At 41.7% G+C, this 19,385-nt stretch overlaps 1 protein-coding gene across 2 annotated transcripts; it reads right to left on the bottom strand.

The window, feature by feature from the left end:
* Positions 1-3,108: 3,108 nt before the first annotated feature.
* LOC136439794 (fas-binding factor 1 homolog) lies at positions 3,109-18,429 on the bottom strand. Of its 2 annotated transcripts, XM_066435385.1 has the most exons (27): positions 18,296-18,429; positions 17,845-17,884; positions 17,430-17,480; positions 17,061-17,115; positions 16,719-16,776; positions 16,525-16,575; positions 15,919-16,082; positions 15,630-15,730; positions 15,031-15,138; positions 14,642-14,797; positions 14,218-14,352; positions 13,595-13,775; positions 13,075-13,122; positions 12,567-12,697; positions 10,860-10,980; positions 10,435-10,586; positions 9,429-10,276; positions 8,947-9,120; positions 8,377-8,525; positions 7,941-8,099; positions 7,413-7,520; positions 6,927-7,066; positions 6,396-6,553; positions 5,753-5,906; positions 5,016-5,224; positions 4,461-4,682; positions 3,109-3,855 (listed from the first exon to the last, which is right to left on the bottom strand). In XM_066435385.1, the coding sequence occupies exons 1-27, from the start codon at positions 18,296-18,298 to the stop codon at positions 3,328-3,330; spliced, it is 4,404 nt and encodes a 1,467-aa protein (XP_066291482.1). In that variant the 5' UTR covers positions 18,299-18,429; the 3' UTR covers positions 3,109-3,327. The 2 variants fall into 2 exon arrangements, with proteins under 2 accessions (XP_066291482.1, XP_066291483.1); XM_066435386.1 differs by lacking the exon at positions 13,075-13,122.
* Between the last annotated feature and the right edge of the window lie 956 nt (positions 18,430-19,385).

Here is a 19,385-nt window from a genome sequence, read left to right as displayed (position 1 = left end):
GAATGGTCAAAGTTGACCTGGTGTTAAGTAGTCAACTGCAGAGACTGTATAGTACTGAATGTCTAAATCAAAACTGACTGAATGAAAAAGAACTACAATCTGTGAATCATACATACAGAAGCTATCATCGTGTCCTGATCCAAACTAGTCCACCAGAGAGATGATTATTCATTCATAAACTCCACTACCCTTTCACTACAGCTGAGTGAAGAAGAGGGTCACAAGTTTATATAGTCCACTACCATCCAGAATGTTGCCCATGACTGGAGGTATGGCATTACCGACGGAGAGGGCTTTGTGGTCAAACTTCTGGCCTCCGTCCTGATCCTGTTGACGTTTCTCGATGTTGTGGACGGTCGCGCGAACGAATCCGGCTGACATTGGTACACCCAGCGTGTTCTCCACGTTTTCGTCAGGTTGACGTGTGTTGTCGGTCTTCAAGAACTCGTCGTCTACCCCGTGATTCTCCGCGCTTGGTGAGCCCTGCTCCAGCAGTTGAACAGCCCTGCGTACCGATCCGTCGGCAACAGGGTGGGGTCTCCGCTCGTCTTTTGCTGAATCTTGGAGTTGTTCTGTACACCTGACGGAACGTCCATCGATTCCAGATAGCTGCATGTTGTCTGTCCGAGCTCGAATATCGGGATGCAGGGATCGACTATCATCGGACCGTAGTGCCTCCTTATAATCTCACGACTGGAGCTGGATTTAGCAGGGGATTGGATCTTGTAATCTTCACTTGTCTTCCCTGCACCGATGGGATTCACTACTGTATCCCCAGTAGACTGATCATCAAGATCACCAGATGGATGTGTTTCCCAGTAACTCAGATCTTTTGTTGTAGCAGAAATGGCAACATCTTTGGACTCGCAGGACGGGGCAATGACGTTAGAGTTTGTGATCGTCAGCTGACCTGCTAGTCTAGTAATGCCTTGGCAACTTCGCTGTGTAGCTCTTGTCTACTGCTCGAGCATTCGTCAGTCTACCCTTTGGTCTTGTGTTCTGTTGTTTTTCCAGTCAGCAACCATCGCTTTTTCAAAAAGGCGGTTCATGAGCTGGACTTTCGGAGCCCTCTTGACTGCCTCTATGTCACCACTTTCAGGGTCTCCGATCACCCGGATACCTCTCCGGATTCCCGCTCTGTCTCTTTCACGTCTCTTTCATGTTGCACAGGGTCTATGCATACATGTATTGCAAAAAGTCAGATCCCGTGGCGAATCAGGAATACGTACTAGATAACCAGTCGGTGATTGTATTTTTGTTTGGCAACACTAACGATACAAAAGAAAGCCAATAAACAATATTCAGTAACTTTAATTCTTAGTCACTGTTATTACGTTGAGCAGTTGGTTACAGCCTGAATATGACCAAGAAACCCTGCCCTACATTGAAATTTGAAGCTACATGTATGAGCTTAAGGTGCGAAGTTCTCATTCAACTTGTTCAAAGTTACTAGCGTCCTATCAAACTCCCACAAACTTGCTGGCGCGAAGGGGTCCATCTTGGGTATGACGCGTTCGCGATACACAGAATCACTCACTCGAGATATGAACAGAGCGTCTGAATTCCTTGAGGTCTAGAGCAAGTGTGAGGAACCGCGTTCAATAACGTCGACAAGGTGTGGCGTTCGATGATCACCATAGCTACAGGCGTGACCTTGAAAAACCCGGAAAATCGAACAAGGAATGGCTTTCCCATCTTTCATATCTTTGAATCGGGATATGGGGAAGCGTAGGAAGAGTTAGCCTGAGTACCAACCTCCGTAGTGACCGCTGGCTCAAAAGAATTCGCTTGCTAACCACGGAGTCTGACCCTGCGCGTATCCGTCACGGCTGTCTCATTATCACGTAATGAGGGGAATTCGAGCTGCGTTCGGTGCCATTTTTCGTTCCAAGGTGTCTCTATTGCCCTGTTCGGGTCCAGTTTTGAAAGAATCGCCATGGCAACAGTTCTTAGAACCTACCCGTTACGAAGAACAGTGTGGCATGGGGGGAGCTTAGACGAATGGGGCCAATCAGCGAGCTCGTTCAAAATCGGAACGAATATCTGACTAACAGCCGTGACGGATACGCGCAGGGTCAGACTCCGTGGTTAGCAAGCGAATTCTTTTGAGCCAGCGGTCACTACGGAGGTTGGTACTCAGGCTAAGGAAGAGTCTCTCGTAAGGAAAGATTCAGTTATTCATCTATCAGTATTTCTAAGTGTTTTGGGTAAGTTTTGTTGTTTTTATTCCTACCAGTTCGGAATTGTTTATTGAAAGTGCTTTTGAATTTACATAAAGTTGTTCGTAATATGTAGCCTCCTTAGCAATCTCATTGTTGGGCTTTGCCATATTCTGATTAGATATCGGTTCTGACTGTACCCAGTTCCTGAGAGCCGCCACCTGTAACCCTAACTACCTCTACAGACATCTCCCACTGATATCACAAAAACTTACCTGTAGATGAGTTAGATTTGTTGGACTCTGCCACTCAGGCCGAAACATGAAGTTGTATCATTTCTCCATCCTCCCCCCATGATTCCATCGGTATGGCCTCAGATGCATAAGTATATTTTTGCTGCTTTTGTACCAAATCCTTGCCCAAACTACACTCAAAGGTATGTGGTATCTCGAAGAGTATTTTCTATAAAGTTGTACTTCATTCGAGGACACTGTTGACCATATTCTACCTGGAGCTACACAAGAAAACACATATGCATATTCAAATACTTATCAGAGCTCTACCAAATTAGTTACTGGCTTAGGTTGGGACACTCTACAAAACAGAAGGTCAACAAACAGACTAACAATGCTACAAAAAGCGAGACAGGGCCTCCTGGCCTTGCTGGTGGATAAATACTTGCAGCTAAACCCTCACCAATCTCGCCACAACCATCCAAACTCGTTTAAACCAATCCCCTTCCACAAGGACTGCTACAGATTGCCATACTCAGTAACACAGGAACTAGAGGTGGAAAAGTTCAGAGGGGAGGTCGCAGACCACCTGAGGAAACACCAATAAGTGCACTACTACCCCTGAACGTTTTCCCCAACTAAAGGGGAGTTGTCCAGTACAACAACAAGAACAAGACAGTCAACTACTAGTGAGGAAAATATAACAGGAAAATATGTAAAAAAAACATGTAGTGATTTATTTGATTGGACACAACAATAACTAAGAAGCCATTAATGGACAATCACTCATTCTTTATTTTCCATGCTCCATCATAACTGTAGGAAAGGCAATGAAGTTTGGTAGATATACAGTCGTATGTTCAGTAGAACAGAGTTGGTTGAAAGCAGTTTAAACTGAAAATGTAAGCACCATTATGAAATGGTTCAAACTACTGTTATGTCACTTTCTGAGGACTTGAGCTATTGCTATGATACGGGGAATGTTTCAGAGTTTCTAAGTAAAACCTCTCATTGTCCAAGTATTCCTTGTCCCTCTCTGATGAATTCTTCCAATTCAACAACTTCCTGGCCAAATCAGCAGCTACCGGAGACATGGCAGGGTGAAAAGGCACAGGATTTACCCCATTCTCATGCTGAGGGGACCCTAAACTCCCATTAGGCTGTGGTGATGAGTCCAGCACAGAATTTGGTAAAGCAGCTGAGTAAGAGGACTCCTGGGAAGGCATGGCCATCCCCATCTGAGGTGAAGAGAGGCCCTGAGATGGAGAGGTCATCATGGACTGTGGTAAAGTTTGTGGCACATGCTGGTAGTTGATTGGTTGAGGTCCTAATTGCTGACTGTTGATTGGCTGCTGTCCGAAGCCTCTGCTGTTATCCCTAACAGGTGTGCGGCAGTTGACACATACATATGATCCCATTGTCTGCTCCAGATCTCTCTTGTCCTTGGCAAGTGAAAGGCGTTCCTATTGAGACAAAAAACGAATGTAATAAGATTCTAGAAATTGAAAAAAAATGCCTTAAGTACCAAGGAACTTTTCCAACCACCCAAGTCATTGTATAACTTCTGTTGTTTGTTTACTTTTGGTCACATCTTGATTACACTCTCCTCTATGACATACTAGATGGAGTATCAAAGTTCTTTATTCACAACCAAGGAGTTACAGAGCAGCCAACATTTCGGTGACCACCTGTCACCTTCCTCAGGTCAATAATGACTGGTTCTACTTTGCACTGCAGCTAACTGTTGCTGCTGCAGCGTAGCAAATGCAGTCCCAGATGTAAAGTATGGCCATGGAGTAATTAATGTTTATCAACTATGGAGTGCTGTGTCAGATAACACCTTACATGTATATGCAGTCCAATGCCTTTGATTCAGTTATCACCAGTTTAGATAGTCATCTTTAGGCTGCATGTTTCAAAGTGTGTTTTGATTGTGTCTCTGGTAATATAACTTGTGGTATTTCAGGTGTAAAGAGCCATATTAGAGATGTAGACGCTTGTCATAAAGCCTGTAAAAGAAACAAGTCTAAAGCTATTTAATATGAGATAACTATTGAGCGTTGCCCACCTCTGCTATTTGTTTCTCCTGCTGCCTGAGGTACTGTAACTGAGACTCGATGGTACTCAGTCTCTTGTTCTGCTCAGCCTCGACCCTGCGTGCCTCTCCCAGCGCCCTCTGTCCCTCCTCTCTGTTCTGTGCAGCCTCCAAACTCACAGTCTCGATCTCCTCCGACTTTCTGGCCACCTGTTTGCTGAGGTATGCCATCTTCTCCGCTTCTGCATCCAGTGCCTAGCCAGGAAAGGAACACAATATCTGAAAATCAGTATTCAACTAATATGTACGGTTTATACTTTTTGAGAATTGATAGAAAAAATGTACTTGACAATGGGCTCCCCTAGCAGTAGATGTGCTGTCTTAATCTTCAATTGACTTGCCAAACATTTGTATTGAATAATTCTTTAATTTGATGACAGCACATACATTATCTGTTAAATCTATAGATAAGTACAACTTTTTTGTTTCCTATTTTTTTGTTTGCATGGCTGTACCTCCACAGATTTGATGCTAAGCAGAAGCAATGCCTGCACTAGCTCCTACAGTAAATGCTCATGACTTTATTACCTGTCTTTTCCTGTCCAAAGCAGTTTTCTCCTGCTTGAGTCGTTCCTCCTCAAGTCTGAGGTCGTTCAACTTGACGGTGATGGTGGCCTGCTCCTGCGCCAGTGACTTGATGGTGCTTTCTCTCTCTGCCTCAGTTTTGATGCTGCGTGCTGATTGGTCAGTAGCCCTCTCCTTAGCGACTCTTTCTGCGGTGTGGAATTCTGCCCACTCTGAAAAACAAACAAAGTTGTCTTCTTTAATGCAGGTGTTAGACAATTTATGAATGTCCTTCTTTATGCTAGGGTCACATTTCCAAGCCGGGGCCGGACCAGGCTGTTTGAGAAAAGAATAAAAGCTGCATATCAAGAATATACATAACGTATGGTAAGGCATAAATTTTAAAAAGTTTTGTGTGTTTTGTTGTCTTCTATATCATAGTTTTCGTTCGCACAAGCTGCCCGGCCGGGCCCCGGCTTAGAAATGTGACCCTAGCATTACCTAGATGTATGACATAGCTATTAAATCATGAATATGTAACTACAATTCATTTGTACCACTACATGTAGTTGTCAGTGGTGCATGGCCTAGCTAACTGATGTGGGATCTGCTTGACAAGTGGCCCACAGCACAGATTACACTCACCTATATGACATACACTTAATAACTATCATACATCAAAACAATGTCCAGCCCACCCACCAACTGATATGAATGTACAATGAATTGTGAAAGTCTGCAACCAGAAGACATGGACCCACCTGTAGCCAGTTTCCTCCTCTCCTCAGCACACTGTGCCATGACTTGTTTCTGCTCCTCCATGAGTTCGTTCTTGGCCCGCTGTACAGACTCCCTCTCCATGGCCAGCTGCTGGGACAGGTACCGCCGCTCTTCCTCCAGAGACTTCTGCAGGGCCTGGACATTATAAAGTTAAGGGTGGATTTTTCTTTACTAATACAATACAACAGTTACTCAAGCAACTGGATATATTTTACAAACGTTCAGCATTTTAGATAGCATCCACTATCTTGTGTCAGTGACTTTCTTTACTAACTTTTGTCATAGACCATCATGTATGACTCAGGCACAATATTCATTACTTTTCCGAAAAAAGAGATCTAACATCAACCTCAAAATATTTATTTGGAAATGACTGTCACCAACTGCAATTTTGGTACAAACATGAAATACAATATCTTGTGTGCTCAATATAGGTTCCTTGAGATGATACTGTATGTTACATTTCCAGTCCTTGTACCAGGAGTTATCCAGTGCTACTAGTAAGATCATATTGAAGACCTACATGCCTGCTAGGGATTTTAACCCAGAACATTTAGGTTTCAAGTCAGCAACCTTAACCACAAGACCACCTTGCAACCTTGTCTTGACTAACATGTGATTTACCTGGACCCTGTTCTGCTCAGACTTGACCTTCCACCTCTCCTCCTCCAGCTGACGACCCTGCTCCGTCAGCCGTGCCTCCAGTCGACCAATCAGATCCTGGAGCCTGGTCCGCTCCTTCTCGTTCTCCTCCTGCTGGTGACCCAGCCTCTCCTGGAGCACTGGGGGAAATATTAGACAACATGAAGCCTTGAGTAAGGTTCATTACCCTAGTGATAACTGATGATTCCTTCATTTTGAACCTAGGGCTTTGCCATGTTTACCACTTAAACTGTGTGGTTACATATGTACAAATGTAAGTCCTTTTAGCAATCATTGCCAATCAACAAGACAAAGATCACCACCTTAAATCTATGAAAGGCAAACCATATCTAAACTTTGGACTTCAGGATTTCTGTTGTACAGTTGTATCATGTTATTCTGACATAGGATTTTCAAATTTCATAGAAACTTTGTGTCGCACAAACAAAGAACTTTCACCTAACTGGCATTACATGTATATTTTTTCTACAGATGTAAACAACACAAGGTTACATTTCAGCTGTCTCTCCAGTTCCCTGGCTGCTGTTTCCCTCTCCTCCAGACCTGAGATGTGGTGCCCCTCCAGCTTGAAGGACAACTGCCCCAGGTTCTTGGCATTCTCCTCAACCCTCTGCACCACTGACTGGAGGGATCTATACAATAACAACACAGTTACAATAGACACAACAGATATAATGTATATGTGTACCACAGATAGGAGTTTTCCATTTTTACAGGCTCTCTTGTATCATTGTCTTCTTTGTGCTATTCTATTGTGATCTGAGTAAAACAAATTTATGTTAACTTTTGTAACTGTTTTGTGCCTTGTTGGACTTTTGCATTGATGCCCTGGCCAGTAACATATGGAAAAGGCAAAATGAAAAAACAAACAAACAAAACAAGGTAGGTCAAGGTATGAAGAAACAGAAATTAATATGCATAAGCCATGTATATGAGAGACTGAATGAGATGTATATAAGGGACTACATGATTAAGTACCTGGTATGTCTGGTAGCACTTGTAGCTGCCTCTATCTCCTGTTCTCTCATCCTGTGGAGTCTGTTCAGCTGGTCATCGTGGTCGGACTGAAGCTCCTGGATGGAGTTTCTGGGAAAAGAAGTCAAAACAGACTCAGCTGGGGATGAGGATGTGTCTAAAAACACAACTGTACAAGACAGCATCCGCATGGCACAATCAGAAAAGTTTTGAGCAATTGTGCAACATTGATATGACAACATACGAGTAGATTTGAGATAGTTAAACAGCTTTGTACAGAAAAAAGCACAGGAATAAGCACTTTGTTGAGCAATCATAAAATCAGTATGAAATTCATCAAATGATCATACTATTTATTGATAGGCAAGTAAATGCCTCATTTGTATAGATGCACAGATAAAAAATGTTATCAAGCATATAATCTAAAAGTGAACTACATTTAATATCATGCCCTTTCCTCAAGAATATGCATTCCAAATATCAAAATGTTCCATGAATTCATAATGCAAACATGGTGCTAACTTCACATACCTGTGCAGTTCCTTGATCCTCTCCAGTTCCTCAGACTTCTCAGCCTGCAGCTCCAGCAGCTTCTTATGGTGAGCAGCCTGCACCTGCGCCTTCTCCTCCTCAGCTGTCTTCAGCCGCGCCAGGTGCTGGGTCACCAGCTGCTCATTCTCTTCTCGCAGTCTGTGGGCAAAAGGAAAAAACGATATGGTAGCCATCTCGGGTAAACAATACAAGTTTGGTGCATTGTGGTAACCTCCATTAACGTCAATCCATCGGGTTATATAAATCTGCCACTTTGAAAAACAGTGATTTTGAGAGACCTCTAGTGCAGCACCCCTTAACAATGTTACTACATTCAATGCAGTAGAATATTTCATCTAAAACATGTTGTATGCCCTGACAACAACAACAAAGAAAAAACCTAGTAAGCCTCAAGATAACTCGAAAGTGTTCTGACCTAGCCTCCCTGCGCTGGAAGGACTCCTCAGCCAGCTGTAGCCTTGCCTTGTGAGCCTCCTCCACGCTGCTCAGCTCCTCCTGGTGTCGGTGTTTACTGGACTCCAGCATGATCTGTAGGTGATCCCTCTCCGCCTGCAGCTGTCGGATCTGGGGGGAAGAAAGCAGGAATCCTTCACAACAATTCTCTTATCCACTTATGGGGCTTGATTTCAAGACTTAGTGGATTCATATCAAGCATGTGCAAGGTAACAGTTACTCATTGCAACTGGATAAAATTTTGGAAACGGTCAGATGTCTTTCATCATGATGCTGTCTGAAATGTAGTCTGACCATTTCCAACATTCTTACCAGTTTCTTGAGTAACTGTTAACTTTCATATCTTATTACCTAGAAGTTTGACCTTTATCAAAATATCAAGCATGAAAATGAAAAAAAACATTGTGCAAATATCTACCTTACTTTGAATTTCTAGATCAAGAGTAAAAAGGTGTCCATGTTATGACCACAATGAAAGAACAAAAGAAAGAAAGAGAGAGAGAAGGAAAGGCCTAGGTTAAACTATAGTTACCTTGCTTTCTAGGTCACTAACATTCGCAGGTGACTGTCCCATTGTAGGCAGCTGATAAGTTGGTAGCTGGTAGGTAGGAGTCATGTGGGATTGGGGTGCCATTGGTGATTGAGAGACCATCTGGGAACGAGGTGAGATCTGCTGCATCAGTCTCTCCTGTTGCATGTGTAGGGCCTTGATGTACGAGGATGGAATACACAATATAAGCTATCGTGAGTCAGAGGTCTTCCTAGAATTCTAAATTTGGATCTTTTCACCATGGGTATAGCAGATGACTTTGAAGAAATCAAATTGCACTTACCCTATATATAGCAAAATATTCAGTAATCAAGGTTACAACGTTAAAGCTACTATTACTAACTTATTTGTAGAATCATTAAAAGTTAGTGCTAGTCTCCTAGTAGCTATAGATGCTATAGTAGCAAAGCTAAAGGCCTTTTTAAAAAGACAAGAAACATACAGGTGTTTTCATCTCCACCCACCTTTATCTGCTCCTGTTGTTGCCGCACCATCTCCTGATTCTGTCTGGCTAACATTTCCTGCTGCTGTTTGAACATATCTGCCTGCTGCTGCAGTTCTAAGCTCAGCCTCTCGTTGGCTCCATATGGCCCTGTGTGTCCCTGTGGCACGGCAGGTGTGGATACAGGCCGGCCTGGCCCACTGGCAGGATGAGAAGGAGGTTGGACCTGTGCATGCTGTTGACCCTCTCCCATTTGAAGCCCCCTTCTAGCATACTGTGCAGCTCTCCTTGGCTGTTCTGGTTGCTGATGTTCTCTCCTGATAACAGGACTACTCCTAGGCAAGGGACTTACAGGACCTAGTGGATCTACAGGACCATCCATAGACAAGCGATCATCCATAGACAAGGGATCGCCACTTCTTCTCAGTGGAGGATGGTCTCGGACAGGATCATCATCCAGCGGCCCGGTGTCTCTGGGAGATATCGGCTCGCTGTCGAACAGCCCTGCTGTCCCGGGCTGGCGTCTCTGTGGGCGACCGCCGGTTGGGCCGTCCCACGGGAATGGGGAGGTCTGGTCTCGTAGCGCAGGGGCTGTGAAGATGTCTGCTTTACCCTCCTCAGCAGGGGTCCTGAACGGAGCATCCTGGTGCCCTCTGGTACTTGAGGTCAAGGTGTCAGGGTCAATCTCATCCCCAAGGCCGAGAAAATCTGCTGCTGAACTACTACCTTCCTTCTTGGCAGGAGTTGAATCAGAGATGGTACCTGATTGGTCAGTTTTGCTGGATGAGGCCATTCCCAACCAATCAGATGGGTCGTTAGACTTGTTGTCAGAGTCTTTCAGGCCAAGCCAGTCTGAGTCCTTGTCTTTTTCTGGATGAGGATAAACATGTTGATGTTAATTGTTTCCAAATGAAACTTGTTTGACATATTCTTAAAAGCTATTCGGAATAGAAATTTCAAAGAGTTACCGCACTGTATTGACATATTATATATATCAAAAATGCATATGTGGTGATCTGTGAACATACCAGCAGGAGTTTTCAGTTTTCCAGACTGGGGAGTTGGAGGTTTTTTGGCACCAGGGGAGGGGTCTAACAGGTCATCCAGGGCACTTCTTCTCCCACCTCGGGAGGAGGTCTTTCCTTGGGGGGTGCCAAAGATGTCATCGTCATCCTCAAACCTAGATGTGGGCGATACATGAACAACAGCGTCACACACAATCTTTGTACATAACAGTCACATAACCACAGAATCTCCATCAAGAATTTTCACCCATTGGGTTTACACCTTGCAAGTGGAAGGTTGCCCTATTCTGCAATTTCCTTTAAAAATTCCTGGTCTTCCCAAACTGCCACACTTCCTTTCAGGCTAAAACCTAACTAACCAATTATTAAAGTTTACACAAAAGTATATGTGTGGAACTTAACAAGAGCAACATGAATGCTGCACGGACCTGACAGACCTGTCCCCCGTCCGTGGTCTCCCCCGGGAGGGCGGAGTCTTGGCGGCAGCTGATGGCATGTACGACCCAAAATTGAAGTCTTCCTCTGAGGGCTCCTTCTCTTTCTTATCCTCTGTAATATACATATACATGATTGGTATAGAATCAGCTTGTCTTATATAGCCTAGAATATTTAGCATTAACGGTGTAATGCAGATCAAGTTTGAACACTGGTAGAAATATCTATATATATATAGAATACAACACGGTATTCCGTATCACCCGAGGTACTAGCCCGACCGCGGGAGGGCTGGGACCGAGGATGATGCGGAATACACCATGTTGTATTTTATTTATGTCATACCCACCCGAGAAAACACGCATTTCAATGCGGAATGCGCCAGAAGTTAAGGGAGTTTTGTGTCCTCCAACAAAAAACTGTAACAACATTGATTCTAACCTCCGAATCCGGTTTTCGAATTTTTGGACGGCAGTGCAACCGACGCGCTCGAAATGCATTCTTAATAATATGGAAGCCCGTGTGATACAACTTTGAACCCCATATGATACGGAAAATTATCACACAGTCCGGAACACCCATATCAAAGGTTTTCGCGGCCCAGGTATGACATTAAGATAGATATATCATTACATATTTGCAGTGTTTCTTGTCCCTGTTTCTAAATCTAATATATACATGTATATGTCACAGTAGAGATTGGAATCCAGTAGAGTCCGGAACTCTACTAGTAGAGATTGGAATTCCAATCTCTACTAGTAGAGACTGGAATTCCAATCTCTACTAGTAGAGTTCTGGATTCTACTAGTTGAGATTGGAATTCTAATCTCTACTAGTAGAGATTGGAATCGGGATCTGAATATTGGGATTCCAATCTCTACTAGGAGAATTCTACCAGGACAATCTCCAATTCTAATAGGAGAAATTCGGATTGCATCAAAATGTTTTGGAAAAATAGACTGAATCATTTCACACCCAAAATTTTAGCATAGCCAAGCCTACATTCACCATTAATATTACTTCATGTTTTAGATATCTGAAAGCTTTGACATCAACTTTGGAACTGGCTTGGCAGGGGTGAATTACAAATGTAGCTCTTATATACCGAGTCACTAACAAACTGGAAAAACTGGTTGAGCATATTGAGTCACTAACTCATAATGGCCGTATGCAAATGTCTCTGATTGACATTTCAGTGGCATTTACAAATAGCCATTCACTAAAGTTCGACTAGACGGCTATCTCCATGGTTACAATGTGTCTTGACAGAAGGTTTATTAGATATCTAAAACATAAAGTAATTCACCTAAAATAGTAATGGTGAATGTAGGCTTACCTATGCTGAAATTTTAGGTGTGAAATGATCAGTCTATTTTCCAAAACATTTTGATACAATCCAAATTTCTCCTACTCTCAGATTGTCCTGGTAGAATTCCAATCTCTACTAGTAGAATCTGGAATTCTCCTAGTATAGAGATTGGAATCCCAATATTCGGATCCCGATTCCAATCTCTACTAGTAGAGATTGGAATTCCAATCTCAACTAGTAGAATCCAGAACTCTACTAGTAGAGATTGGAATTCCAGTCTCTACTAGTAGAGATTGGAATTCCAATCTCTACTAGTAGAGTTCCGGACTCTACTGGATTCCAATCTCTACTGTGACATATATATGCAGTCAGAGTTTGCATGTATCTCTACCTTGCTGTGGCTTCTTGTACTTGTCCAGAGAGAACTCCCTCTTCTCCCCTGTCCCAGGCCTCTCCAGTAGCTTCTTGGCTGTCCCCACTCCCAGCAGTGCATCAAACCTGGACTTGGCAGACTTCCCATCACTAGAAAAAAAGGAAAATTCACATTAAAAGCCTGATGAAACCAGCTCATCTCAACACTATATTTGCACTATTTGCCTACCGGTAAATGTACTATATAAGGAAAAGTAAATGTCACCGAGGAGAGAGGGAGGATGGGACAAACTTCTTGGCACTTTAGCATGCAACCACAAGAAGTAGTACATAAAGTAGAATGGTGTAAAATTTATGTAGCTTATATCTGAGTTTGAGAACAGGTGCAGTATGTACTTCGGAGCAAGTCAGTTGATAAATCTTTCACTGTGGTGGAAAGAAGTCCAGTGCTGGTGGAAAAGCACACATTCACCATTCAATTCGAGAAAGAAGGACATAAAAAGCTACATGTATAAGATTTTTCTCACTCATCCAATTGGTCCTGTTCCTCCTCTCCAGGAGTTTGCTGAGGTAAGCTGATGGTAAAACTGTTGGTTAAAGTCTATCTGATACCATAAATGGGCAGATTAGAATCCTACTAACCATGTGAAAACTCAGGTTCCAGAGGGCACATTTTACTCCACATAAGAAAGCTGATAATTGTAAATTCAATAGATGATTAAAATGTTTGAGAAGTGCTTGTAAAATGTTTTGTGCTGATGTAATTACTCCAACTTTTGCTCACTTGTCTGAATCCTCTTCTTCCTTAATTGTAGGGAAAGGAAGGCTGCTAAAAGTGTATCAATGTCAGTATTGTTCTATCATGTCCTGATTGTATTATAGCATTTTAACATTGTTTTACTTTTAGAACTAACATTGCATGTAATGGTAAGAGCAATTGCATCACTGTGTACATTAGAGGTATATGTTACAGTAGCACATTTTCCTTTGTTTAGACATGCATATTTTGAGCTCCAGATAGTTATCACTACCAAAAGTTAAACTCACTCTTCCTGGTCCTCTTGTTTCTTCTGCACAACCTTCTTCTCCTGCCTGGGGCTGTCATCAAACCCCATGGTTCCCATCAAGTCATCATCATCATCGTCAAAGGAGATTTCCTCCCTTCTAGCCTTGCCCCTCCTGGAAGCTGTGCTTTTCTCCTGACGAGGGCTGGGGGTGATCTCTGCATCTTTGTGGAAGAATATTATTGTAAACATCTAGAATCAGTTTAATTGTCCACCATATTATTTAGGAGATTCTGGAATCCTCAGAAGAAAGATCTTTGTTACAAGTAGAAACTTTATTGAATTTCTGTAGTTGGCATAAAGTATACTTTTGCTGAAGTTAAATTTTGGTTGGTGCAATGAAACATTGTACTACATGTACATGTATTATCATACAGACCCACAGCCGATTGGTCATTTAAGTTTTTCTACACTCCCTACTGACATTATGAAATCCAGCCATGAATGCTATACCCACAGAGCAGAGATAAAACAGATAGTATATAGTGTTTATTGCTGGATATCGGTAAGTCTTGACATTCCTCTAATTATGACAATTCTATTTGTTAGTCTGATTTGACCTCTTATTACAGGACTTTATCTTGAGTTGAACAAGCACTGCCAGACCTGGTAGTTTCTTCTCCTCTCGGCCAGCTGGAGGAGCAGTCTGCACTCTCCTCTCCTCCTCCTCCTCCTCCTGTCTGCGGCCGTGAGATGTCCGCGGCCTATCAGGCTCCGACATCCTTGGAGATATTTCCTCAGCTACGGTAAAAAAAAGCATGAAACATTGTTCATACCAAAATGGTCTAAAGTTAATGAAAAAGTTTCTAACAGTAATGATCAACCCACAAATTTGCTAACATTTTCTGTAATGTCTATTGAAGTTTGTTATTCTCTCCTTAAAGCACGGTCTATTTTCCATGGTCTCTTCTCAGGAGATTGGCTACATATTTCTCATATATGCTATCTATACTGATCAATCAGATCACTTAATTTCTGCGTTCAGACATACAATGTACAAAATAAGATTTGACATTCTTCAACACCTTACCTCTGGGGATGGTTCCACTCAGTTTTGCCTCGGGTGGCATTGGTGGCTCTTCAGTGGCTTTTCTTTGTGGTGTTTTCTTGACAGGTTTCTTCTTCTTCGGCTGAGCATCCTCATCATCTGACAGTAGACCCCTCAGAGGGTCATCTTCATCAAAATCTGTAGAAAAATATAATTATATGGTAGTGTTTTCCTTTAGCTCCTTCTGACACTACTTATCCTACAGGTGAGGTATCTTGAAAAAGTACATCATATCTCCCCATGCATGAAATCAACTCCCCCCCCCCCGACTCTCAATTTCAGTTTGGAACTCAAAATGTGATGCATGGTTTACATGATTAAAGAGACAAGCTGTGTTTGAATCAAAGCAGATGTTTGTGTTTGGACCTCACCTCCAAAGTCCGTCTGGAATTTCTTGCCCTTGTACCCCCTGGATCCAGGTTTCCTGCCAGGTTCTGGGGACTGGCTATCCTTTGGGTCATGGGTACTGGAGTCTTTGTCTGGGGGTAAAATTATTTGGGTCGGATAGAATAGAAACATTTCCTTTTATCACAACCAGGTAAAAGAAACTCCAAATATCCTATGTTCTACCAACCTGATGAAATTATTTTTGGAAGAAACATTTCCGTTTTTTTTTTCAAACAATGGTACATCTAATATAATTTTACCTAACTTTCACCCCACAGGGAATTGTTCTGGTCAGATATAACAGGATCACTTCCCTTGGAAAAACAACCAAGGCTGTTTTGTTGTCAGCTCACAAAATACTTCTTGCTATGTGACACAGAATACAGAATGCTATGTAAAACAGAATACAACTTTTTAAACAATGGCACATCTAGTGAAAGTTTCCCTAACCTTCACCCAAAGGGTCATTTCCTGTCAATCCTTTGGCATACTTCTAAAAAAAATCAATAGTTTGTGGAATGTCTTAAGTATCTTGCTTACAGGCTTTAATCATGTATTAAGAGTGAACTGTGCCAATCCTTACCAGGTCCCACAGACACAGAGATGTCCACATTGTAAGAAGAACTGCTGACATCAGAGCTGGTGGTGGCTGGCTTCTTGTTGTCAGAAAAAGTTACAGACTTCCTGCAGGTATAACAATGTGATACATGTACTATGAGTTTCAGAACTGTTGATATACAAGTGTTGTAGATGATAAGTCATACAACATCTTTGAGACTCTCATACTTCTGCTTTGAAACAGCTTCTTGGGTATGTGACTACACTTTCTTCATTTCTAAACTTTAGATAACACTCTATATTTGCTAAATCACCTTGCAGATGTAGGGGAGCCAGACTTTGTCCTAAGAGAGGGGGATGAGGGCTTGTTCTCCCCACCCCTGGAAGGTGGGGTACTGACAGCACTGCCCCTGGAGGGTGGGGTTTTCTTTCTCTTCAGAGAGCTTCCAAACAGCTCTGCATCCATGTCATCAATGTCCTAAAATAGAAAAATATGGACTGATTATGGTTTACTTATACCTGCAAAAGTTTGATTTATGGAAAAGGTGAGATGAGGTGAACGAGTGATACTAGACCTATACACTAACACAACCAAAACATTAAACTATGAATATTTGAATTTTTGATATGTTTGTATACCTTACTGAGACATATGGGCAGTGACTCTACCATCACACCTACCACATATAGACTTTGTTTCAAAACCTAAACATTTATTTCATCATTCATAGTATGATATGGTATCTGGATTTCTACAGTATTGAAATCCCCCTCAGAGCCACTAAAGTTAAAAAGTAGTGGATGCTACTTGAAACATATTACCTTTTCCAAAATCATATCCAGCTGCTTTAGTAACTGTCATTTGGCATATCTTATTACCTGGATGTCTAACCTTCATCAACAAATTGTTGTAAGCTTACCCCCATTGATCCAACCACTTGTTGAGGATCTGCCTCTGACACTTCTGACTCCTGAGAAATAACAAAGGCAGAACAATTAGTACTGGTGACACTTGAAATTAGTGTGATACTGAAATGCAATACAATGGTGGATTGATAATGTTACCCGTTTTATATGAGATCATTCAAAAAGGGAAAGGAAAAAAAATTCTTACCTCATCAAAATCAGCTGCTAGATTGGCATAGAAATCTTCATCAAAGTCTTCTTTTGATCTGCAAAGTATGAAAAACAATTATATCAATACAAAATCTTTGATCCATACATGTATGTACTTACTTTGTTTTTGAAGGATTATTTTAGGTGCAATAATCTTACTTTGCAATATGCAATGCAAAAGTTGTTGACCTAGAAAAATTTGCCAACTTATCTTTTTTTCTGTCCATCTTTTTTTGTGTCTAATTTTGTGTGCGAATTGTGATCTTCACATTCTTTTCTCATTTTGTACAGCCCCATAATACCAGTACTTGGTCATCTAGATCTGTGCCTAACTACTTACTTGTCAGGTGTTCTCTGTCTCCCAGAGGAGCTGGGCTTCTGCTTTGGTGGCTCATCTGCATAAAAAAGAGTAGTGAGTTAAGTTCAGCACTTTTCTGTTCCAATTCCATATTTTTCAAAAATTTTACAAGCCAAGAACCCATATTGTAAGACAACAAGTACTTTGATCTATTTGCTACTAATACTATTATTAAATAGCAATGTCTCTTAGTCTTATTCTGTGATGCTAATGTTTCCGTAGTGTTCTCTATCTGATTCTAAGGTGAAGTTGATGAAGAAACTTTGCATTACAAAATCTGGAACAGAGAGTCAGTGTGACATTTGATGTAGACTTCTTCCTGACAATTTTCCCCTGGGTTGAAATACTCACCATCACCAAGCAGGTCTCCCAGGATGTCATCCATGTCAGCACTGCTGGCACCTAATATGGTAGCATTGGGTTCAGCTTATGTTAGTCTGACATTCCTAGTATAACTAACTATATGTCTGAACATGTCAACTATGCAGCTGCAGCATATTTTCTGAAGATGTGGGTTGAGTGTTTATGGTTGGCTTGAGGTTGTCCACTACTATTTGCCTATATGTCTAACATATGTTAGGTTTCAAAACAGAATTGAGGGCTTTAATATTTCCCACTGAAATAATTATATGGAATACATATTGTATCAGTTGATGTTGTTTGAACATTAGTCAAGTAAAGATACTGTCATGTACTACAGACCAGTCCATTTTATAATGAAATAATTTTGTTCTGTCAATCAATAAATCAGTGGATGTACACTTACCTCTACCCTGTCGCTTCCGTCCCCCTGGTACTGGGAACGACTGGAGGAATCAAGGTAAGGGTTACAAAAATGTACTAGTATGCAAAACTTAAACCTGTATGAATCAATCTGTGAACACTCGCATTTGTCAAACTTTGTTGTAACGCGATTTACGTATGGCAAGTTACTAGAAAAAATTGAACTATGCTGAGGAAATTATCGTTTCTAACTTTTGCTGACGTACTCTACATAAGGAACAGAAACTACATTACAAAATAAAAAAGTATGGTAATGAAAAAGTACAGGAAACATTGTTTACATTTAACGTTAATAAATGTTTGCATCAGCAAATTAAAGAAGTCTCGTAAGGGGGAGGGCGAACGACGCGACAACATATCAACGCTTACAGTAACAATTTACGTGTAATGGACATCATACGTAATGGAATTGTGATCCTGAATAATCTTCTTACCATTCTGGACGATGGGAGCTCTTTACTACGAGCAGGGATGAGAGAAAAACGATGATTTTTTACGTTCTAAGAAATTTTTGTCTCCAACCGACGCCATGTTTGTATACAAACTATAGGTCAGAGGTCATATTGGGCTACCCGTGATGCTCCACGAGAAGGCCTACAAGAACAGGTGAACAAACTTTGTGCACGAAACAAACATTGCTATGGGTATGGACGGCTCTTTCTGAGTTGAAGACGACTGAATGATTAAATGGAGCCCCACAAGTTTTCCTCACTTCCAAGGAGAGCCATTCCAGGTTCGATTGGCTGGATCAATTAAGGTAGTTGCCATGGCGACCAGCGAAGACGTTCGTCTTGTTGATATTCCAGAAGACGTTTGGAACATGTTACGTCATAGATCACGGTGTTCTTTTATTACCTCAAAACGAACTTAGAATTCATTCTTTTCTGACGTTTCGAACACATAGAACATGGTGTTCGTTGGTTGCGGTGGTAGCGCATTTTCCCAAATAAACCGTTAGAGTTGGTGAAGGATGAAAAAATAGTTTTTTCGGCCATATGACATCAGCTCATCCATGGTAAGACCTTACCAAATCAAATCAGATGTGCTTGAACTTAGATTTGGTTGGAAGCGAACAAACAATGAAGGATTTGTGAGCGTTTTAAAAACATTCTGCTCGGCTTCTCAGAGAAACGAACCGTTGAATATGTTGCTCTAATACTTGCTGGATATGGAAAATCGAAATCACTGGACCAAGTGGTCAGCGATAGTGATTCTGAACCAAAAGTTCGTATGTTATTCATTGTTCACTGCAATTATCATCCCCAACGACCCCCAGCTCCATACCTTCATCTGTTTCTCCTTAACACATTCATTACCAGAAGCCGTCTGGTGCTACATGTAACGTTATGTCCGTACGGTCATACCGCAGTCAAAAGATTGCCACTACACCTTGCTCAGTACTCTATAGACATAGATGTACATTAATGCCACGAATATGTTTTCATTTTCTGATGCACTGTTTTCATGTTCCCTTTGTCGTGGCACTATATCGGGATTAGAGTTCACACCTAACGTTACCCGACT

This window comes from Branchiostoma lanceolatum, chromosome 8, assembly GCF_035083965.1.
Source record: "Branchiostoma lanceolatum isolate klBraLanc5 chromosome 8, klBraLanc5.hap2, whole genome shotgun sequence".
Lineage (NCBI taxonomy): Eukaryota > Metazoa > Chordata > Leptocardii > Amphioxiformes > Branchiostomatidae > Branchiostoma > Branchiostoma lanceolatum.
This window is presented reverse-complemented; position numbering and strand designations above follow the sequence as displayed.

Coding starts and splice junctions, on each gene's coding strand:
- LOC136439794 (XM_066435385.1), bottom strand. Junction 17,116..17,429: donor GGGAGACCTGCTTGGTGATG/GTGAGTATTTCA, acceptor TTTTTTATGCAG/ATGAGCCACCAAAGCAGAAG. Junction 10,587..10,859: donor ACGGGGGACAGGTCTGTCAG/GTCCGTGCAGCA, acceptor GCCCACATCTAG/GTTTGAGGATGACGATGACA.